General features: G+C 37.2%; 1 protein-coding gene across 1 annotated transcript; it reads right to left on the minus strand.

The window, feature by feature from the left end:
* Positions 1–997: 997 nt before the first annotated feature.
* LOC129282169 (protein APCDD1-like) lies at positions 998–23,366 on the minus strand. Its single transcript, XM_064095584.1, has 2 exons — positions 23,214–23,366; positions 998–3,828 (listed from the first exon to the last, which is right to left on the minus strand). The coding sequence occupies exons 1-2, from the start codon at positions 23,364–23,366 to the stop codon at positions 3,067–3,069; spliced, it is 915 nt and encodes a 304-aa protein (XP_063951654.1). The 3' UTR covers positions 998–3,066.
* Between the last annotated feature and the right edge of the window lie 1,383 nt (positions 23,367–24,749).

Below are 24,749 nucleotides of genomic sequence, written 5' to 3' on the forward strand. Positions count from 1 at the left end.
CTCTCCTAGGCAGTCATCACAATACTGCATGCAATAATTATTTCTCTTTCATTAAGAGTACCGCTTCCGATTAACTTCGTTTGTTGTTACGTGAAAAGTGCATTCTGATCGATATTGTGACATGCATGTTGGTGTAAGCGACCAGGCACGGATCGGGGGGGGGGGGGGAGGGGGTTGTTTCATGAAAGCTGTCAGCACTGACTAAATTGTCAGCTGTGAAAGTTACAATGGTTACCATAGTAACTTTAGTAAGATTCAGAGTCAAGTGCTTCCCAGCCAATCAAAACCGAGGATTTCACTGAAATTTCACTGACAAATTACCAAATGAAGACAACTTTCATGACACATCCTCCAGAGGGATAGAGCAGGTCTCCACGGATAGACCCTTTTGCTCGTCAACTTTACTTTTCAACTGCTAACCCATAAGTGGTCAAAAAGTGCTCCCCTTTATCAAACCTAGATCTGCCCCTACATGTGATCGGACTAACTTGTCATCAAGCCCCCACCCCCCCCCCCCAAAAAAAAAAAAGACCCTCTGGGATTTTTGCCCGCACTCCAGTTGCTTCTGACGCGCCTTTTGACAGCTATTTCATTTATAAATCTGTCGAGCTTGCACATCCATGATGTATACAATGCAAAATTTATTCGAACCCAAAATGGACGAGGGTTGTGCTTCCTGACTCTCTACGTTGTTTCGTTTGAATAAAGTCATGGAAATGTGGAAGATGAAGAAAGGTATCAATAAGGCATCGATTTGGTTGACTAGTTTTGTTTCATTAAATCATATTTCAGTATTTAGAGTTCTCGAGAACTTTCCCGTCCTTTAACCATGTTAACGTCTATTCCTTTTTAGCTCATTAACAATGTCCCCCCCTCTATCTCTCCCCTCCCCTCCCTCTTTCTTCTGCACGCTCTATATATCAACCACAGACATCAAACACTAAACAGCAAAAAAAAAAAAAAAAAAACGAAACGGATGTGATTTGTAATTTCTCTTTCAAACACCTCAGAATTTAAACATGTTTTGCATTGTCTTAATATGTACATAATTCAGAGAAGTATTACAAAAAGTAATGCTTTAAAATAGTAACAAAAATATTCAAAATAAGTATCCAAGTGTCCTGAGCTTGGAAAAAGACTACGAAACGTGATTAAAGTAAATGACTTTCAATAAGATTCGTTTATCTTTCTGACTCTGGAAATTATTTGAAATCTTATAGAACAAGATACGAGCAATCACGAAAACAAGATGAAAGCATTGACAATGATGATATCAAGTTTAATATAACCATGGCCCTGGGACGCGGGGCGCCCAAGATTTTTCTGGGGTGCTGCGTATGTTATGGTTATACACTATATACGCGGCACTCCCCGGATATTGGGTTGAAGAGAGAAAATGTAGAGATTTGACAAAACTCTTCTTCATTTTGGAGTGAAATCTTTTCTGTTCTTTTTTTTTGGGGGGGAGGGCTTGTCAATGTTTATCTTACCAAAATCACCTTCATTTTAGAGTGAAAACTTGGATGGACAAAGAAAATCATAGATACATGATACCCCGTCCAAAACAGCAAATTATATCATGTTTTTCCAATCGGCAATAGGCTAAGATAAATTATTTTCTTTTTCATCAATCAAAATAACTTGATAATTGTGTCAATAACTTTGATGTCCCAATATTATTTATAACAAGGTACTATAGGGTTACAACAGGCGTTGATCCGAGGGGGTACTAAAAAGGCCATGGTACCCCCGCACCCTCGAGGCAAATTGTCTGTTATTTACTTGTCGGGAAAACGTTCTTCAGAAAAGTGCCCCGGCTGGGTTGGTAACGTTTCTGGTAAATCCTTGATTACCATGGGTAACAAAATTATCCATGGCTAGTTATGACCAAACTAGTTTAATTCAATACTCGAGTGTGATCTGAATGAATCTAACTGAGATAAATTATAAAAAGATGAAAAATAAATAATAATAGGATGTGTCGATATAGTCCCGAGTATAAATATAGAGAAATATCAGAAATGTAACTATTGTCTCTTTTTCGATTGTGGAAGTACTAGTAACATACGTTTTAAAGAAACTACCATTTCGACATCAATTTGATTTGAAAAACATAAGATGCAAAGAAAATGTTTATTATTTTTGGTAAACATGTCCCTATAAACATGATAAAAAATGTTCTCTATCATTTGTTATCATCATAATTTCAAACCGTGATGTGCATAATTGGCTGATATGCAAACGTGAGAGCCTTTGAAGTCAGAGATCCAAGATTCTTTATCACATACATTTTCATTTATAGTTTCCAATAAAGCAGTTGTTCATCCCTTAAAAGATTGATAAAAATCGTAATTAGGTTAAATAACAAGCGTCATATTTTGCATATTTTATGAGATTATACGAGCAATTTTATTTTGCAAACTCTTGTAATAATACAATGAATCGTCAGTGAGTAAACATCATCTCAGGACACATTCCACCCGTAGTATGCATATCATTAATTTTATGAAACTTCGCTAAATCTAAACAAACAGAACTTATTCCGATTTCGATGAATTTTAAAGTCTAAAGCATGTTTGATATTTCTGTCCTGCTTTTTATCGATTTTATTTTGGTGAGAGCTTTGCCTACAAAAAAAAACGAATTATTTCTACGGCGGATCTAAGGAAATTATGATCATGAATTTCTGAGATATGTTTTGTGCGAAAGACAGTAAACTTGTTATCTACCCTCAGTCAGACATAACCAAACACAAAGGTTATAGGCGTCACGAATTCCCCAGCAAATATATACAATATCACCATTCAACCAACAATATTGATGAATCCATTTAATCATTTCATTTTATCATTTCAGGTGCGAGACATATATAAAAAATCATACATTCTTAGAAGACATTTTGTATTTACAATCATGTACACATTATGTGCAAAAAGATAATATAAAAACCTTTTCTTTCGTCATAGCAGGTCAAATTGTACGTGGATTTATGTTATTTACAAATACAAGTAAAACAGGAAGCCATTAAAAAAATCAACTATTTCTAAAGTACAGTTTTTACTTTTGCTATAATAATCGCAACCTGACGGCTGATGTTATAAGTAGTACTATAACACTCAATAAAATGCTATTGCTAATTGTTATCTTTATTTTGGGGTCGGCACTGGATCTTGTATTCCCAGAGTTCTCAGTGTATAGTACTTCATAAGGGCTTTCATCCGAGCAATATAGTAATGGACTTTGGAATGATGTAGCTCTCAGGGACTCCTTATTCGGAGTTTGCCCGTCGCTGGGGCGTTGTCCTGTAAAGAGTAGGACGCCCATCTCAGCGTCTGATACTGTCTTTATCAGTTCGAACTCCGTGTGAGGTAAGCTGACTCCTATGACGTCACATCCGCCTGCTGACGTAACGTCGAGGGTCCGCCCGATCTTCCACGCGCCTCGCTTTCCGCATTGGACGTTCTTAGAGTTGAATCGCTCGACCTCCTTGTCGCACTGCGGTGTGAGGTACATGGCGAGACTGGTAAATTTATAATTTGTGGCGCCCTCTACTATGGCCGACGGCTCACCTGCTGTTCGGGTTCCTTTGACCGATACAGTGTACTTGGGAAACTGACACAGCGGGTCGCGGTAGTAATGGTAGTGGCCTTCCCACGTTTGATTATCGAAGAAGATGAGGTGGCGGGTTAAGAAGTAGATGTGTCGAACCTCGCAGTGGATGCTGACCCAGCCTCCTGCCAATGCTATATTCTTCTGTTGTATCCGGGGTAGAATTGGAGGCGCATGCTCACGTGCGTTGTAGACGATTCGACACACGGTACAGTATTCCTGAAATGACAAATGGAATAAAATTATATGATATTATTGTTGACTATAAAGGCCTACTTGGGGGAACGTATCATGATGTGAAAGTACCTTTAAAAAATATTGAACTTTACCTGATTATCAACAGCAAGAAGATACATAATAACGAAAAATTCAAGATAATACAGATATCATAATCTTCATGATGATTGTGCTTAGAAATATGACTGTAACAGTTAATAATGACTATTTATCAACTCTATTACTTCAGTCAGAGTATCACTACTAAGTAGACTCTGACAGAGGATCTTTACGTGGATTTGATGGCTGTCATCACATAAAAATCCTTGAGGAAGAAGACAAGTCTGTAACGAATAGACAGAGACGTCGAACAAAGTGAAATTGCTAAAGCTAATCATCGAAGAAGATTTTCTTAGTCCCACCAAAAGTAATTATTGACAAACTTCGGATCGATGAAAACATTACTTTAAAAGAAAATGCCCCGTATTGGTTAATTTAGACATGAACTGGTATTGTCTGCCTGTTTGTGTGACTGAAGTCTAAAGCGAGGAAAATGAGAAGAAATAACTACGCGGTCTTTACTAGCGAAGGTCAGGGGGTTAATCATGGCAACGTCGTGCCAATTTTTCGGCAGCGCCAACACCGACAGAATCAATTCATCGAGTATTGATGCACACCAATGAGCTTGTTCCGGATTGCCAGAAAATTACCATCCCCACGAATCCATCAAAGCTTTAGATGCTCTACGACAACGTGAAAACATTGCTTTTATTTGAAAACCTCCCTATTATACTAAAAAAAGCATCTTTAATATGCCTATGACATTTCAACAGTAACCGAAAGAGCCCTTGTGGACAATGCAAGTGTCAAGGTTGGTGCTGAAAATTGATTAATTATTATTTTTTCTTCATTTTTTAAATAGGCCTAGTTAACTTTCGTGGTTAGCTAATCGGAATATCTACCTCTAAACGATCGAATGTTTGGTAAAATTTCAATTTGTCTATAACCGCTTTGTTTACTGCCCGTTTGGTCTCCTCTCAGGGGGTATAATCCCGTTATTTCTGCAACCAGTTCGTCTGATAACCTTCCAGTCTGATTGCCACTGGTTCGAACTCCATTTGACAATTTAAAAAAGACATGAAGACGGAGTAAAAATTAGACCAACTTAGCATCAGACTAAATGAGAATTACACTTGGTGCATAAAAACTGAAAGGGGGTGTGATGGTCGATAAAAGAAAACAAATGCAATCATAATTATGCAGTGGCGACACGGGGAGGATGTGAACCAATATCCCCTCTTACACTGCAAAAATACCGGTGTTGATTTAACACCAGCCCAGAATCTATTTATGTCCACACCAGAGAAGTGTTATACAACACCAGTTTGGTTTTGGTCTAACACCAGATAGGTGTTTGTACAACACCAATTAGTATTAAAACAGCTTCGGTTTGATTCCAAATTGGTGTTGTTTCAATACTTCTCTGGTGTGGACATATATATATTCTGGGCTGGTGTTAAATCAACACCTGCGTTTTTGCAATTTTTCCTTCACCACCCTACCTCCAAACTAGCCCCCCTGCCCCCTCCCACTTAATAAAAAAAGTCTGCTACCGTCACTGCAAACATAAGAATGTGAGCCAGTGATCCCTTTTCCCTGAGTGTCAGGGGTAACCACATTGTTTGAAGGGTTGGCCATGCAGGATCTAAATGAGATGTGAAGTGGTTTTACGCGATACCATGGGTGCGTGGAGAGTGTGATAAGATGGAGAGAGATTGGGGCATGAGTGAAATGTAGGGAGGGAAGGACGGAAAATATTAAAAGTCAAAGAAGAAAATAAAATTATGTGAGGGGTAGAAGGGAGAACAAAAGTGAGAAGTTAGAGAGAGAAAGAGAGAGTAAGTAAGAAGGGGGGGGGGGGTAGAGAGAGAAAGAAAGAGGGGGGAGATAGAGCCATGTTGAAATCATGGTACGAATAACTACGAAATACTTGAGACAAATATAGCCGAGGGGAAAGTCTGCCAGTATAGTGCGCGTAAGATCAAAGGAGATGGAGTGAGATAAAAATACGAATAGGAAGGAAGTGGGCCTATCGCAAAAGCACATAGAGAAATATAAAATGCCGTTATTCACGCACTAATTAGCAAATGCGCACAAGTAGATTTTTATGAATGAATGGATCGCCCGCATCCTTGTAGAATTATGTGCCAATCATTCCTCAATTTCTTGCTGTAAATTATGTTCAGCTTAAGACATAATAAAACAATCGCAGTAGATTGGTGAATACCGATCTCTCTTTTCATCCATTTACCCGACATAGCATAATGACAATGAGAACAAACCGGATATATATTGGTCAGGATTCGACGAGCGGCTCTAGGCGGGGCAGTAATACAATGCTAATGCTTCGTCTCCCGATGGGGGCATAAAGCTCACCCCAATATAATGAAGAGTGGATGCAGATAATGACCACTTCAACCAGTTTTTATGCTAGACTCACTCAATGAGACCTGAATGAAACCGTATACTGCAGATCTAGTTTTTCCGGAACCTTTTCATTTTTTTTTTGTATTTCCCCTTTTTTCCGAGCCCCTTTTCATCCGCCCTAAATGCTGACGAGACATCAGTCATCGTGCTGCCTTCGCTTCTCCTACTCAGAGACAATAAGACACGTTTTGTGTTTTTGCTTTCCTGTCCAATTTAACACATTTTGATCAAAATAATGAAGACATGAAGGAAATCAAAGACGATCCAATTTCGCCTCTCAGTTTCTCTCATGACGCGATCATGTATCGCGTAACCGCTTGGAGCCCAGAGACAATTGATGCAAAATAATGATCCCCTTAAATATGGGCTTGTTTCCGAGATGAATGAACACATCACATTCACCGCACATCTGCCAGGCTGTGGCTTCGAAAACGGCGGTCACAGACAAACAGTTTTATCGATTGATATTTCAATTTTTTGTAGATTGCAAAAACCTAAACATTTCAGAAAGATGCTTTACATGGAGAGAAAGAAAACCAGGGAATATAATGTTGAATATGAGGACAAAGATAAAGTGAGTAGTTATCATTGGGTGCATTAACATGACTAATGACAATTTCACAATCTTTGACAACTCCTGTGTCATTTGTATTCTGAGTGTTGGTTACGGGCATTGCTAGGAAGAAGAAAAAGAAGAAGAAGAAGAAGGGGAGGAGGAGGAGGAGGAGGAGGTGGAAGAGGAGAAGAAGAAGAAGAAGAAGAAGAAGAAAAAAAAAAAAGAAGAACGGGAGAAGAAGAAGAAGAAAAAAAGAAGAAGAAGAAGAAGGAGGAGGAGAAGAAGAAGAAAAAAGAGGAGGAGAAGAAGAAGAATTAAGAAGAAGAACACTGTAAAAAATATTGGGTAAAATTTTTAACAGCACGAGGTAATTATGATTGTGTCCAACCGATTTGGGGCAGTATTTTTATTACCAATACGGGAAGCATATTGTCCAGTAAGGTTAAAGACTAAGCAGCAATTACTTTAGAATGGGCAAAATTTTCATCACACAGGATAAATAAAAGTGCCCAAAAGAAATTCCCAATGTTGGTTGGACACATAAATTACCCTCATGGAGCACTTTTACCCAATATTTTTTAGAGTGAAGAAGGAGGAGGAGGAAGAAGAAGATGAGAAGAAGAAGAAGAAGAAGAAAAGACAGAAGAAAAAGAAAAAAAAAAAAAGAAAGAAAGAAGGAGAAAAGAAGGTAAAGGAAAAGAAGAGATGGTTGTTGTATTAATGGTAGCAGCAGGAAAAGTACTGTTGTTGCAGCATTACTAGATCTAAAAAAATGTTCTTAAAGAAGGACATACAGGACAGGCGTAAAAAGTGGAACGAATAGATGTTACCCATTTTATAAAACAAATTAGATGGATGTCATATGCAGAATAATATAGGGAACGACCAAAAAAAAAACAGAGAGAGAGAGAAACGACATAAATCGAGAATAAAGAGTCGCGGGATACTCTCCGGGGCAAGTAAAATAAATAATGAAATCATATTATTTGTGAATTCAGAGCGACGATGTCTCTCACACAGGAAGCGTAGGGTATTCAATCATGCAAATGCCTTCCCCCAAAAGCATTACGAATTCATCCCTCACTTTCTCCTTCACAAGTATTTTTATATGTTACTGCAAAAGTTACAAAAACGTGCTTCTGACTAAAACATGGCTTTGATCAAGAACACCACCTCCAGAGGACATTCTACGTTTAACATCTCCGAGTTCTGTAAGATATATCATGTAGACAAGTCATCCGCTCCAAACGTGGCTCAAATTAGCTAGAAATCGTAACAGATGTAGAAATCTGGGTCTTTGCCCTCTTTTACACAACGCCAGTGGCAAGATATTATTTTTACCAAATATTCACTCCACCCACGATCATGACGATAGGCAACATATTAAGACGGAACTGCGTCTTCTCGTTCTAATTTCACTTCAAAGTATAACAATTCACTCATCTTCAATCTAATAACACAAATTACTCCAACTCACAATATTATTGTCTCCATCGAACATGTCTAGTAGAAGTAACAGTGCAATTTTACTCATCTAAAACGGAAATATTACAATCTATTCGCCAAATTTCAAATGATGTTCGGCACAGACACACAATTTTCCAAATTAGGTTAAGTACATGCACATTAATTAGGTCGCCGATAATACAATCGCATTTAGAATTTCGCCACGGGCTTGTTAAGACTGTGCCGCCTTTGCCGCTTTGTTCAAGCTAAAATATCGAGAAAAAAAAACCCGGCATATCCAGGCTGATAGGTTTAAACTGATCGATACAGTAAATTTTCCAAAAAAATCGTAAAAGAACCTTAAAAAGTAATATCCTCCGCTTCCAAAATGCCTAATCACTGATAATTTTCTAACATAAAAAAAATGATATCATAGACTTTTCACAACAGCTTTCACCATAATATAGATGTTTATGCAGGGGGCCGTTTCATAAATCTGTTCGTAAGTAAAGAGCGACTTTAAGAACGACTGGTGATCCTTTCTTACGCGCAAAACCATCGCTAATGAATATACCATTTATCAAAAGAAAGGATCACCAGTCGTTCTTAAAGTTGCTCTTGACTTACGAACAGCTTTATGTAACACCAACCAGGATCTATTTAATTCATTGTTAATTGTAGCAGTATAGGAATACCATAAGAATTCTAATCATATGATTATAAAAACCAGAAGAGATGGACATTCTTTAATTCTGTAAATTGAACATCGCTATGACAAAGATACAAGTCAGCTACGATAGCTCTTCTTTTATTAATCGCACATTCTGTTCAAAGTCAAGACAAGAATGAATGATGAACTTGAGACAAAATGATGAAGGACAACACAATCATCATTCAACGCGCGCCACGCCATTCTGGGTAAACGGGCGCCACGTGTTGAAGATAATATTTCTACATCTTAGGGAACGTCTTCACTGCCAGTATATATTTTCGGTTCCCCGTTTATTATTCGGGGATTCGTATGCAAATTCAAATCCTTTTATAATTCCGTATTGTACAGTTAACAGGGTGCTACCCAATACTGTTTCATAATTACTACATAATAATTTAGCAACTTTCCTCCTTATGTCTAAGTTCAACTTTGTTCTTCTTGTCTTCTGTTCTTGAAATATCCTTTTCACAGCGCTTTCAACAGATTAATATGATTTTCGACAACTCGGGGAAAAGATGGAGTCATTTTTCTTTTCATATCAAGATATAAGAAAAAGAGAAAATATACCCATCGAAAGGAGTTACCGTAACGGAAACAGAGATGCAGAAAGAGCTTCACAAATCTTAGAGACACAGTTATCGAGCGGGCAGTGCAAACACACCAATACATTTCAAAATAGCTCAACCCCATTAACCTCATTCGTTCGTCTGCAATTAATTCGTCTCCGCTAAGTCTTGTTCTCACACCCATTATTTCTCATCTTTGCCATAATCTCCTCTCATGGTGCTTCTGTTTCTTCATCAATAATATTGTTTTTCCAATTCATCATGACGACATGATTAATTGACGTATTGCGCCCTCCGAGATATGAATTATGATTTAGTTAGTTTTGTGACAAAATGGGGACTGTGTTTACTCACACGGGGTCAATTGACCCCATGTAGTCTGCAAAATTTGGTCACATTTTCCCCGCGGCTACGAACCCCAGTTTGTTATTAGTCTCTCAACAAAACTTGTCACATTTTAGTTTTACTTTGACATCAATCCTGTCAAGGAAATATAGGGTTTTGTTAGGTTAAAGGGGGAGAAAAGTGGCTAACACTGTGTGTCCTATTGAAGGTATGTTATCATGTGGGCGCGTCGTGGACTAGTGGTTCTGACTCTCGCCTTTCAAACAGAGGGTCATGGGTTCGAATCCTAGCCATGGTGTGTTTTCCTTCAGCAAGAGATTTATCCACACTGTGCTGCACTCGACACAGGTGAGGTAAATGGCTACCGGCAGGAAGTAATTCCTCAAAAGCTGTGCGCACCAGAATCGGTAGACTAGCTTAGCCGGGGTAATATAGGAGCGCCTTGAGCACCTAGCAAGGTGGATACGTGCGCTATACAAATCCTATATTATTATTTATTTATTAACTGCTTAGTCTTAAAATCTACCTTTTGAGATAACTATCAAGAGGATAGAGGATAAAATAGCCAATAATTTTCATTTTTGTACAGAAACTGAAATGTTTTGGGGGTAGAAAACTACCTGTTTTGCTACTTGATAGCGCAATTATTGCGATTATGAATGTATTGAGTAGTGAATTTGTGTGTTGTTATGTAATTGGGCCTGTTTTGCAAGACTACACTGCTAAGAATGCTGCATTATGGGCGATGAACCGGGTCTGATGTGAATAGTTCGGGACCTTTTTTCGTATAACTGTAGCTTTTCATAATCTAAATTTCATATGAACATATTCGGATTTTTTTCGTCTTGACTCCTACAAAAATCTTACTTCCGATATTGAGGACTTTTCAAGAGTATGAAAACCCTAGCTGTATGTCAACGAATAATTTTAGTTTTACTTTAATTTATGAAGTATACGTGGTCATGATAGTGGATCGGTTTTATTATTGTGTGTTTCCTTTCGTATTCTTCCAGTGCCCTTAGCATTTTCTTTATGAATGATAGTAGACTTTTATTTATTAGAATCATTTTAATCAAATAAATTCATCAAAGGCAAATATTAACACCCTCAAATAAATAACCAAAACTTACCACAAAATAGGGACAGACTCAAACACACAGACATAATAACACTGATTATATTGTTATGGCTTAACTGCAATCCTGAAGTGATTAATAATACATATTTCGGAAAGCTGTTTAAAAATTATAACAAGTTCTACGAAAATGTTATGTAAATTTTTTTTTTGAAAGTGATCTGATTGGTGAGTTTCAACGATTTGTAAGACGATTTTCGTAACTGTTTTTATTTTGCCATTCTTTAGCCATGTTGGTATTATTTCGCTGCATTTGTCATGTTTGTTTACTACAAATTTGTATAGGATATTTTTGTTGCGATCAAAGCTAAAGTAGGTCTGTAATGAGAGACAATGCTGTCAAGTTTAATAGCTTCAGAGTGCAAACATTAGCCAAGAGCGACGTCACTGACATGAATATTCATGACTGCAGGTTGGCGCCCCCGGTAATTGGTCGCAATATTACTCGGCGAGCAAGAGAAAGTATCGATAGCAAGAGATAGTCTGCACGAAATGAAGTTAGACGTACCCGACTGACTGGTCACCACGACTTGCTGAAAAAGACATCGAGTCAGGAATGATGCTATCGCAGTACGAAAGCAACTGAACTCAGAAGATAGGCAGGGTAGATACTCATCAGCTGGCGAATTACATTACGTCACAATGAGAATCAGCGATAATTAACACTTTCCGTCTTTCCGTATTATGAGGTATCGACTTGAGACTAGCAAGAAACATCAAAATTTGGGTTAGAGGAAATGTAGCCTTGCTTAGAGCAAAGATTTCTCGTTTTCTTGTTCAACCGCGTGTTGACATCTTGGAAGAAGCAGCAATGTAGTTTGAATAATATTTGTTGAAAAAAATATCTGGGTTAGGTTAGAGGATGTCGAAGATTTATGGCAACGTGATCTAAAAATACAAATAGAAGGGTTTCACCCCAAGAATATTTGTATAAAAAGAGGCCTCAGCAGCCTAAGTATCTTGTTTTTGCTGACTTTGGATACAAACTTATCTAAAAGGTTTGTGAAACCCATTTCTTCAGGTGGGCTGTATCCTTTCCGCCACTCTCCCCCACTCCTAGTCGTTGGTGGAATGGGGCACATATTATGTTAAAGGACGCTAAATGTGTGTTTTCTTACTGTTTTTACAAATTTTCTAGTGAGAGAAATGAGCGTGCTAAAATCGATAAATTTGAGATAATTCATTAATTTTGTAATTACTTGGGTTCGTACAAGGTCGAATAAGCCATATAGATATCAAAACAAATTCAATGAAATTATGACACTCGAAAATAAAATGAAATTATACAATAATTGTTGTGATTTATATTTTATATTGATATTTATGTCTCTCCCTTTCTGGACCTGCCTGGAACCATCTATCCCTCTTTCTCTCTCTCTCACACACACACACACACCCACCATCACCGACAAGCATACATATTATTATTACTATTATACCTGAGTATATTGTACTCACGCACCCACCTTTTTTCCTCCATCATATAATATGCCTATGACTCCCGTCAAATATTACCTTCAAACTTCAATTCTTTTACAAACGTGTATACTTAAATACTGAGATTCTAGTTAATATTTATAATATTTTATGTTATAATCCTTGTGTAACTATTATTATGCTGTTTTTTTTGGTGATGTCATTTGTTTTAGTTTTACCAATTTGGTAAAATAGGGTCCATGATTATAACTACCAAATTTGGTGATCCCTGTGTATCATGTGTAGCTTTAACAAGGATGATTGGACTAAACTGGCCGAGATGTCTGAAGTATGTTCATGATTCAAGACTGTAAAGACAGAGACACCAGTATTCAGGCTTTTGATTTACTAAAGTGCAATACAACCCTAACTTAGACAAAATCAGGTTAACGACTTTTCTGATCTCAATACAAGAAAACTTCAGCAAAATAATACTGCCAGTGATACAATATCATATTTTTGTCCGTCGCGACGGCCTTATCATCCACGTTGAATTGTGTTATCAATCATTCTGTTAACAAACCAAAAGCTAAACGTGGCGCCGTTTCGGAATAAACCACGTGATTATAACGAGATGGGAAGCACTCAAGCTTGTGCGTCAGTGTTGAATGTTGCTATTATTATGATGTCATATTTCAAAAGGTTGACCTCCGAATAAACATTTTTTTAAAGAATAAAACACAAGTAAGATATCAGAATTTTATCAAAGAAAATATTTTGTTCTTTGACAAACATTATTCATGTATAATCTTGCTTCTATATCGATAAAAACTTCACACGTCTTTGTGGGTTACGAACATTCTTGCTTGCGTCTACAATAGAATGTATAAAAAACCGCATGTGCGCATTATCACGTATTACTCAACAAAGAGGCGAAAATATTGCCATCAAATTACCTTCTTCGTGAGAATGGGTGTTGAATTGAGCGCATAGCTCCAGTTTTATAATCTCCCATTCCTTTCAATACTCATTACATAGTTGGGGTAATATTAACAATGATAGATGGCAAACAATGTTGATTAGTGCATGGGTCCATGAAAATTATATCCATCGTCTTTTATTTCAAATTATTTGCAGGTGCATCACACATGATAACCCAACGTGGGGGTATATTTTTCTCTTTCCTATCCTCGAAGGGCTGTTTGAAACACATCCCCAACCAAAGCGAGACAATATCGTATCCTAGTCTTTTTATCATCAGCTTGGATCGTGTGCGCCTGATGATTTTTCCCTTCTCCTATCCCACCCAGCCCAAACGCTCCTTAACAATAGCCATCATTTTTTTGCGGATGGAAATTAATTTTAATCCGATTTTTCTTCTCGGTTTCAGTTTGGAGGGTAATAGAAGCCGCGGGCGGTAGACATTTATTTGCCTTCAGTCCCAGGTACCGGTGGCGATGAATGTCTCTTTCTTCTTCGCCGCCTGTCATCGGGGCAAGCCAGGACCGACAGGCTTTTCAGCCCGTCTAATCTGGCGTGGTAATTTTGTAATATTATTAACTTTGTGCCGCTGCCATTGAGCAAATAGACGCCCGACTTAGCACTGTATTCTACCCTCCTTATTCTACTGCTAATCACAATTGGAACACTTAATCAATCGCGAATGAATTCAATAAGAGCTCTGCAAATGCTGGGTTGTTAAGATGATGATTAATGTGTGCTCTTGTTGCTTTCTGATCGAGGTCTAAATTTTTCTAGTTCATTGACATCATCCGACACCTTCTAGGCTTGTTTGTTTCTTCTTTTCTCTTTCTCATCACACCATTGCTTGCTCGGACACGATGATTAGATGTAGCCGCACTTTATGATTGGTCGTTCAACCAATCTAAAATGGACCGATCTAAACTTCAAAAGGAGGCGCCGCTTGCCAAAAATACACAATGGATCTTTTTCAGAGATGTTTTGAATGGTAAAATCTTCACAAAGAGATATTTTTCGATGCAAACATTTATATTGATGTTTCATGCGTTTTGTGCTAATCTTCTGTGGATTTTTGAGGCATAAATAATTACCCTGAATGCATGTATTAAGATACCACAAGCCCAGAGGGTCTGAAATGTTCACGATGTGATCTAGAAAATATCAGCATGTAATAAATGAGAGAAGTACATTTACCTTTTTATCAGATAAATCAAGACTTATTTTTCGTGTTGTATGTTTCGGAAAATGATAACTTGTCTCAAGTTTCAATATTATCTAGCCAACATCATAGCGCATGATAAGAATAATGTGTTCAAACGGCCAACTATAACTTGGTCATGATTGTGAACATAGGGGCTTAACACCATTTGTTAATATTTATAAACGGCATATTGTTTTATTTTCTGCACACATAATACAAGTAGATCACAATCACAATGATAGATACTTTTTGTACAGATATATATATATATATATATATATATATATATATATATCACAATGATAAAGATAAGCAAATCATTTAATCAAATGACGTCTTACTCCTTTAAATATCGATAAGAGAGGAATTACAAGAAATTTTAATTAAAATAAAGTACAAGCATTCTACTTATCCAATTGACAGTAAAAATTAAAAATGTAGAGGCCTACACAAATTGTCTTCTAATTTCGAGAAACGTCTCCACTTTTTAATACAATTTTGAAGTTAAGATATTTGCACAGTCCTACTATTTGTTACATGATCTTGAATGAGTCCGTTTATCATCTCAATTTAAGATTTCCCCATATCTTTTACCCGAGTATCCATCTCATTTTGAAAGACACCATGAAGGACAACAGACGGCAGTGCTGGTTAATGAAAGGGGAATCATTTCTGTCACTTTTGCCTCAGACCCTCATTTAGGAACGGACAAGACTATTTCAACTACTCGATGATCAATATTTCCAGAGAAAGGTTGTAGATTAATGTCGAAGACTCGAAGTGCTTTGAAACCAATAAAGACCCTTCGACTGCAGAGTAGAACGCTCAAGACTTTAAAGCGCTATATAAGTAACTATAAGTAATATTATATTACCACACTCTGTCTGTATCGGAAATTCATCAATGAATGGGATCTTTGAGAATACTAAATCTGGGGGACTGTTTCATGAAGCGGTTTTAAGTGTTTTTTTTTTACTGACATCTGATCATGGTAAAATTTGAAAAGTAGTTGTTTGTCATGTTTCTACGGCTTTGGAATTCAAAGGAAATAGATCACAGCATTTCCATTAAAACTTAAAAACTGACATCTGCTCTTGATCAAATTCAAGAAAGCAGTTGCTCGTCCTGTTTCTGCTTCGGATTGTAAAGGAAATAGCTTATAACATTTCTTTTTGAAATATCAAAAAAAGATATGTAATACATTGATGATAATCATAAGTCTCAATGAATTAGTAAGTACTTGATCGGGTTCAGATTCTCATGTACCTATGTGTCATCGATGTTGGCTACAGATTCATCCAGTAAATGTTGAATAAAAGGCAAAATTTTCAGCGAAACACAAGTCCGTCCATTTGTGAAACGTATATTTCTTGAAACACCGCTCCCCCCGGAAAAAAAAAACAATAAGTTTTGCAATGAGTAGCGTATTCCGGTTACTGATCGGACAGGGGGTAGCCATGCACAAAATAGAACGAATCGGACCATGTTTTCATGGCGTGCAGAAGTATATCCATGCACAAAACTAAATAATGTGGGACTAAGTCAAGCGAGTAACAACATACACGTATACTATCTGTTGCTCGTACGTATTGAAGACAAATCTGACAAGCAGAATGAAAGAAAAAAAATGACATACATATTTTCTTAAAATGATATGTGAAGGAATTGAACAAAATCGCTTCATAAAATGTAATGCAATGCAATATCATGAATCATGAACGACATTCAACAACGGGGCCTACTACCTCATTCGAGCAATCAGCGTTTTATAATCAATTTCCACATACTGAATTTAATAATTCAATATCAGTGATAAAAAAAACAACATCGGAATACTTATGCTAACATTTCATTTCCTATATCCATTTGTTTTTTTTAACCGTTTTAAAGTCTGAATTGCTCACGACATGTAAAGTCCCAAACCATGTCAAACTTTGGGTGAATCAATATCTCACATATCATCACGTCCTCTGTAAATGCTACATACGTGGGTGGATTATTTTTTTTTAGAAAACCATCTCGAACATGATAAAAATACTCGCCCGCAACTCTGTTAAACATTTCGAACAGTTCAATGAAACTTCTCTTCCCTCACTGTCAGCCAAACAGACGGGATCATTTATTGTGATCCATGTTAAGAGTGGTCGGATGCCATGTCGGTAACTCGACAACACGACATCGTCTTCCATTTCATTTTCCCAGTCGAGGCAGTATGAACAGTTTACAGTTATACATGCAAAGTTCGAGTCGAGTGGGGTCCTTACAGAATATACCGTGGAGTGGGATTGCCGCTGTAATTCCAGATCCTATAAAGCCGCGGGTCATAAAAGCTGAAAGACCTTATCTCACCGCTGCCACCAAAACTGTATCGCGGATTTTAGAACATTTCGTAATCCCACATCTCCTTCCGCATTTTCACACTGACTCCACTTAGTCCCATCGGAAAAGGGTTGTACACTACAGTACTATCAAGACAAGTCATTGATAGTGGCAATGTTTACATACCCCAATGGAAACGCACGTTTCTCGGCTGTGTCGCACCCTGAGGAGGTAACATCTCTCCTAATTCTGGATCTTAGTTTGTTAAAGATGCTCAAACCCATGCGTGTTTACCTCCCGGAATTAGCCAGGCTACAGGCAGTGAATGTCTTATTTTCTAAGACACTGGGGGATATCTTCATGAGACTTCTGAAGAGGATGGATATGCCCACCATCAATGAGATTTCTCTCCTTGTCTTCATGTTCAAGGGTATATATATATTGTATTTTGTGTTTTACATACGTCATGTACATGTAAATCCCCCCCAAAAAAAATATATATCTAGGATCTTTTTATAGAGCTGTTTGTATACAAACAACGCATAACTTTCGGACTAGCATCTGTTGTTGCCCAAAAAGGTGTACCAAATTGTTAAGGAGAATGACACTGAAATTCATACATCCCTCATCAACAAAGAACATAGATGAAGTTTAGCTGATAAAAATTTAAATGATTAAGCATAAGTCCCGAGCAGCGTCATGAACCCATTCTTAATAGGGCCAATGGTGAAACAGCCCTAAGGAGATAAACTGGTCGACAACACTATTATAATCATGAAAATACCACATGAAAATTCATTCACATCCTAAATACATATGCCCAGGGAATTTTTTTCTGAGGTTCCTCTCGCACAAAGACCATCAACCAACGTTCTAAACTGAAATACAATTACGACCTCTTTTAATATACTGTATATATATATATATATACATATACATATATATTTATTTATAAATATGGCATGTTTACAAAGCTGTGTTGATTGTGTAGGACGCCTTTGACAAATTTTGTTATCATACATGTAATATCTACACCACGTTGCTTTCGTAGACGATAGTCGGTCCCGTTACATAAGAAATATTTTTTTATAGGCAGAATGGCGACTCTCATTGAATCCTTTCTTCTGATTGGATGTTGAGCATTGTTACAATGATAGTTACCATTGGATTGAAAATTTAAATAGCAATAAAACATAATTTTTTGAAGCAGAATGGTAACTTGCCATTCAATGGTTACTTCCATGGAATACATTTCTTGGAAAGGATTTTGAACATTGTTGCCATGGCAATTACCATTGGATTGCAAAGTTGAATTATAGTAATTCTGTGCAACGTGGCTATGATAAAACAAACTCTTCATAGTTAAAAAACAACAACCAAAAATATCCTAAAGATTGGTTATTATATTATATTGATAGTTAAGTAACACTGTATTAAATAATGCAATTAACAAAATGAACGCCGAAATGTTTCCCCCCCCCCCCCCAAGTTAACAATGGTTAATGAAATACAATAGGTGAAACGCTCAATATGACCGATGTAGTTATATCTTAGCAGGTGAATTAATACCAAACGGCCACCATTACACCTCTAGGTGTTTTTTTTTCTGTAGGTAGTGGTGGTGGTCCATTCATCCAATACAAAATAGTTTTGGTAGATCAGGTAGTTAATCTATCCTTTTGGAGTGATCAAAGAGGGGAAGTAATGTGCTACTCGTCTGCTCATCAAATAACATTGAAGCGAAATGCTAAAGCGGCCCTTCATCTGCAAATCATGCAGATAAGTTGTTCTGAATTCAAATAGTTTACCCCCTACGGATCGGAAATGTGGTTTCAAACAGGTAACCTAGGGGTAATGATCGCGGGTATGTACTCCCATGACTACCATGGATACGATATATGAACCTGACAATAGCCCATCAATCGGAAGTCCAGTGGCATCGTATTCCGGTGACCCAGGTTCGAATCTAGGTCATTGTACTATTTACTTTGGGTAAGCAATCGATCTGTATCACCAGCCACTGGAGAGGATCTGTAGCCGTTGGTCCTATGGGTGCTAATCTAACCAGTCATGATTTCTAAGCAGTCGGGTACATACAGCAGTTAATCCATTGATCACGTTGATCAAGATAAGCATTTTTAATGTCAACACCTTTACAACAGTAGCCCTCATTTTATAAAAGTATACACAGCAAGTTTCCTACATTAAAACCCGCCAATACCCCTGACATCAAAGTCGTGATCGCCACAAAGGTGATTTAGCCCTAATTTGTCTTGTAGTTTCATGTTACATAATTCTGCTTGTAAATGATTAATATTTATAATATGGTTTCAGTTCGATAATCGTAGTCATTATCTCCAAGTAATTGTATTTGAGTTACTCAACAATGTTACAGCTGCATCATTCTGTTCAAAGGCAAAAGAGAGAAATCTTCTCAATTCCATGAATTTATGAGTAAGATTACCGATATCCCAAAAGAGAAGCATGATATATAAGGATACATTCATATTCTGATTCATTGGAGCTAATAAATTCCCTCTGAACCAAAAAAAAAATGAAAAAATATATATCTTTGCAAATCATTCAAGAGTGAATTCATGAAACGCTGATCAACTGTTGAAAATGTAAGGAAACATTCGATAAAAGCTGCTGGGCGATATCAGAAATCTAAAGATGATATCACGAGGTGTTTCTTCTTGCCTGAAAGTGATCCCGACACAACAACAGGGCATTCAACTCCATCATGGTTTGAAAATGGCATTCACCATCTTGTACGAAGGAATAATATTTCACGATAAGCATTTAAACTTCCTCTATCACCAGAATACTACCAACTGCAAACCCTTCTTTTCTCCAGGTCCTTATATTATTATGAAATCGACATCAACATGGTGCATGATGAATTATTGATATCATGGTTATGACATTTCTCCATAAGAGTTTAGATAAGCATTGCAATTAAAAAAGTGAAATGAATCACATTATATTTGAAACAAAATTGTATCACATACTTTTGTCATGGTTGTCATGGTTGTTGGTACATTAATTACATGGTGTCGACTTCAAAGTACATGTTCGTACCTTATCTTTTGAGGTAATTTGTACCACACGTTGTAGCTGTTTCATTCATAAGAAAGGATACTTGATAAAGCATCTTTCAACGAATGACTATTGGGTTATGAATCTAACAATTATCACAAATATATATTTTTTTTGCCTATGAATTTTTACTCATATAGTCAAAAGTCATCTTGGATACCTTGTGTCCAACAGGGCACCTGGTTCAAACGGTATGACATCTAATCTCACGGACATCTTGGCTACCCTGACTCTTGAAGATCATCTTCATCCGAAGAGGATAAAGGGTGACTGTCCTGTCCCTCATGCACTTTTTTAAAGTCTATCCATCCTTCGGCCAATCTAAAGTAAGGCAGACCCGAAAAATTCCAACATTTGCACAGCTCTGACACTTGTGAGTCATGGAATTAATCTTCCAGCTCTGTAACTTTTGAATATTGGTATGGTATCCAAGTTCAGAGGAACTCTCCCAGATCACCACCTTCATTACATGCCTAGAGGAAGTACGGCAGTGTGGCCACATGGCAATGATCGAACGCTACCAACTTTAACGACTATCATGACCATGATATAAGGTTTTTTCCCCAACCGACCAATGTTGAATCAAATTCTGATTTTATTAGTCACGATGGGCCAATAATCGTTGGGGCGTAGACAATGCCGATGGTGTAATGTCATTTTCTCCTCCGCTACTACTACCTGAACGAAACCATTGAGCGAGCCATGCTTTTAAATTTGGCATTCTCGTGGGGATACATCCATCTCCAAAACGTATTGACGGAAGACTTGAAAGCTGTTCACACATTCGGATGGGTGAGGAGTCAACACGAAAAAGAGTGGTTCTCGACCCTTATTATGCTAGAACAGTCATGCTGGTAAACTGGTAAAACACGCAGCACCATACTAACGCACGTATGAGGAGGGGTTGGGCACTTTCCAAAAGCGTTTTCTTGACCGTATGCAAGGTGATGCCAGATATGTGTGAACCCAGCTCACGAAATCATTGTAGAGAGAAGAATTTATTGATGGAATGTTGCCAATAAGCCAAAAGCCAACATGGCCAATGACGCGTCCCTTGAACTTTGAATAAAAATGTAGTCATGAATGAAAACCTCGAATAGAAGGTCATAACCGGTCAGAAGAGTACCTTTAGTCATTTAGTGCACAGACATTCATCATGTTCATGATGAACCAAGAAGTAGAATAATATTAAAATAAGAAGAAATGGAGGACGAGATTATATTAGGCAAAACAAGAAGAGATTGGTGGAAAACAAAGGAAACAAGGGATACTAAAGGAGATGGAGAAATAGTCTAAAATGAGTAGGGAAGAATATGAGAAAAAAATAACGGACTAGAAGAAGACGAAACAGGGGGAAAAGGAGGAAGACGAAGTAGAGACGTGGAAGTGGAAAGGAAGAATGCAATACAGTCATAGAAGGATAAAGGGAGGCAAATTTCATACAAACATAATTAAGGAAATAAAGAAATGGGAATGAAACTTGTACATAATTCAATTTAACATTATATCATTCATTACGCATTTGTGCAATTCAGATGTTATCATTTACTTTAAAATACTAAGAATGATAAAGATATATCTATAATCAAAATTGGATAAAGATAAAATGGAATCCCTCTTTCCAGAACGCTATGCAAACATTTCAATCATCAGCACGCAATCAATATCTCTATACGGTAATCTCCCAATTTCGCGTTCGTTTTATGCCGACATTCCTTGACATCTCGATGCCATTTATTCATCTTTGATTTCTCGTTTCTATCCAGCGAGAGATTCATTTTCACAAACGGGAATTATTTTTATTAGTGATAGTCATATAATTACATGAATTCGAAACAATAAACCAGGGAAGTAGTCAATGCCAGCCTCGAGGCCGACTTTGCCGGCCTAGTCATCGGCTTTGGGGACCTCTCACGACGTGTAGTAAGTATATGGGAGAGAGTTTACTCTAGCGGAATGACGACTAGGAAGTACTGACTTTGACTACAATCCTGTAATAAACCAATTCACCTCCGAAAATGATATTGAAAAAAAAATAGTGGGTTAACATCTACCGTAGATTGGCGTAGGTATTGCGTTTAGTCAAATACTTTCATTCATATTGCCATCTTGAGTTACTTTGGTAGAAATCTTCAGAATTCGGGGAACATACCAACAATGTCCCTTTTAATTAACTATGACCTATGGTTTGGCGCCGCCATTTGCTATGTAATAGACTGCAAGGAGAAAAAAAAATCAGTAACTGAGCATTTGCTTTCACCGTTTGTTCGATATCTGTTCATCTAACACTCACTGACCCTAACTCAATATTGCCATCTTTTACTTTATAGGAAATGATGAGCAGCGGAGAGATCAAGTTCGGACCATATTAATCCTCTCGATACATCAAACTAGATGTTTAATCCATATTTATCATATTCATATAGAATTTTAAAAATACATTGGTGATCAAGGAGCATAATTATAATAACTTCTTCGACCATCAAAGGCATGACTTTTCATTTTGAGAATCCCGTAAAGCATGATAATGTATTTTACATTATTTTTGGTTACCATTATACAGTACACATTCTTTTTCTCCCATCCTCTCTTTCTATCTCTCTTTTCCTTTCTCTGTCTATCTCTCCTCCACCATCATTCTCACTATTGCATTCTCCGTCTCCCAGTCAATGGTACAGGACAGCATCTCTGATTACTATGGCAACATGGTTTCCTTGACCACAAACCACATGAAGTGATAAGAAGTCGACCTGAGAGAGAGGAACATCCTACTCATGGCCTGCCTCTGGCATTTTATTGACAAGTTGGTCACCACTGACGGGGATATTAATGAACTTTTCTCTCTCTGTCCCTCTCTATCCCACTTTCTCTCTTTCTATCTCTATCATCCTCTCTCGCTCTCACACATGTTCAAACACACACTACTATCTCTCTCCTCTCTCCTCTCACTCTTTTCACTTTTTAACTTTCTATCCCTTTCTGTTTCCCTCTCTGCCTATGTTTCCTCAGTCACGCCCCCTCTCTGTTTCTGTCCCTTTTCTTCTTTTACTCTGATTCTTCATTACTCTTTATTTTCTTTTTGCATATTTCTCCCCTTGTATAATTTTCTCTGCCCCCACCCCTACCTCCACTTTTTTTTTATGCTTCGCCTTCTTCTTTTCTCCTCCTTCTTCTTCTCCTGCTTCTTCACTCTTGTTCATCATCATATTCTTCTTCTTCTTCATCATCATAATTTTCTTCTTCTTCTCCTTTATCATCATCACCTTCTTCTTCTTCATCTCCTTCATCATCATCTCATTCTTCATCATCATCATCTTCTTCTTCATCTTATTCTTCTTCTTCTTCATCATCATCTTCTTCTTCTTCTTCTTTTCCTTCATCATCATCTCCTTCTTCATCATCATCACCTTCTTCTTCTTCTACTCCTCCTCTTCCTCTCTCATCTTCTTCTTCCTTATTCTTCTTCTTCTTTCACTTCTTCTCCTTCTCCTCCTCCTCCCTTTTCTTTTTTGTTCTCCTCCCCCTTTCTCTCTCCATTTTTTCTATCACCACCCCTCTCTCTCTCTCTCTTAGAGTCTCTTTCTACCACATCCAATCAATAAGATCATAATTTTGCACACCATTTTCAATATCCGTCTTGCCCTTGGGTCAGAGGATGATGGTATTGATGACTTCTTCAAGATCATTGCTGTTACTGGGGTTACTGGGCAAATCTTCTTCACTTTCTACTTCTTCAACCCCAAGGAGGTGGACAGTCTAAACACTTGAGTCATTGCCTCAGGATTTGGATAGTCCTGCATTTATATTTGCTCAGTAAGATATTGTCAACTCTATTAATCATGGTGGAAATGAAACACATGCATTTCCCGGTTAATCTTTATTGATTCCATCACCCCATACCGTGATAACAGTTTCGTTCCAATATGAATTCAACTTTTTGATTAGTTTGCTCTAATCAAATACCAAGCACAATTACATAATTTTCAGCTAATCATAACATTTCAAAAGCAGCAGTATATTTTAAATCTACTTAAAAATACGTAATTTTGGTATTCATGAAAGCAAGTAAATATGCAGTACATAATTATGCAATATTACAAACGGAAATCTCTACTTTTTTATTAGTGAAATATCAGATTATCTTCTCCTAAATAAAGTTTCTTGAAAGGATCAATGAAGGTGGAAACTAAGAAAATTTGCTATTCTTACATTCAAATGAAGAAAAAAATGGAGTTGAAACTAATGTAGTAGTAGAGTATTATACTGAGAATGAGTTGAAAAGACTTGAATTCAACAGGTCTGACTATTCACTAGGAAAATGCAAGAGACAAAAAAGGAATTCCCAAACCCTTCGTGCATAAATGTAATAAAAAGACATGTGTAGTTTTCAAGATGAAATCATGCCTAATCACGTTTACACCCTTATCTTCATCAGATAATTTCTTCAAGTTAAAAGATATAGATTTCTACTCATGTTTTACCATTCTTTAACGTCTCAAGTGGGAAAAATGATGTATATTATATTCTTTCAACTCTAAAAATGGAAATTAACATCAATATCAGAAAGCCGAATGCTTAAGTCTCCATTTCCATAACTGGCGACCCTCCAAAACAGATCCGGCTTTACGCGCTACTTTATGTATGATCGAAAGAACGGACCA

The sequence above is a fragment of the Lytechinus pictus genome, chromosome 2, assembly GCF_037042905.1.
Source record: "Lytechinus pictus isolate F3 Inbred chromosome 2, Lp3.0, whole genome shotgun sequence".
NCBI lineage: Eukaryota > Metazoa > Echinodermata > Echinoidea > Temnopleuroida > Toxopneustidae > Lytechinus > Lytechinus pictus.

Bases quoted from the DNA above. Each gene is read 5' to 3' on its own strand.
- LOC129282169 (XM_064095584.1), bottom strand. From the start codon at position 23,366: ATGAAGAAGAAGAAGGTGATGATGATAAAGGAGAAGAAGAAGAAAATT. The intron at 3,829-23,213 runs GTAGGGGTGGGG...TTGTCATTTCAG, and splicing joins AGCATAAAAAAAAAGTGGAG to GAATACTGTACCGTGTGTCG.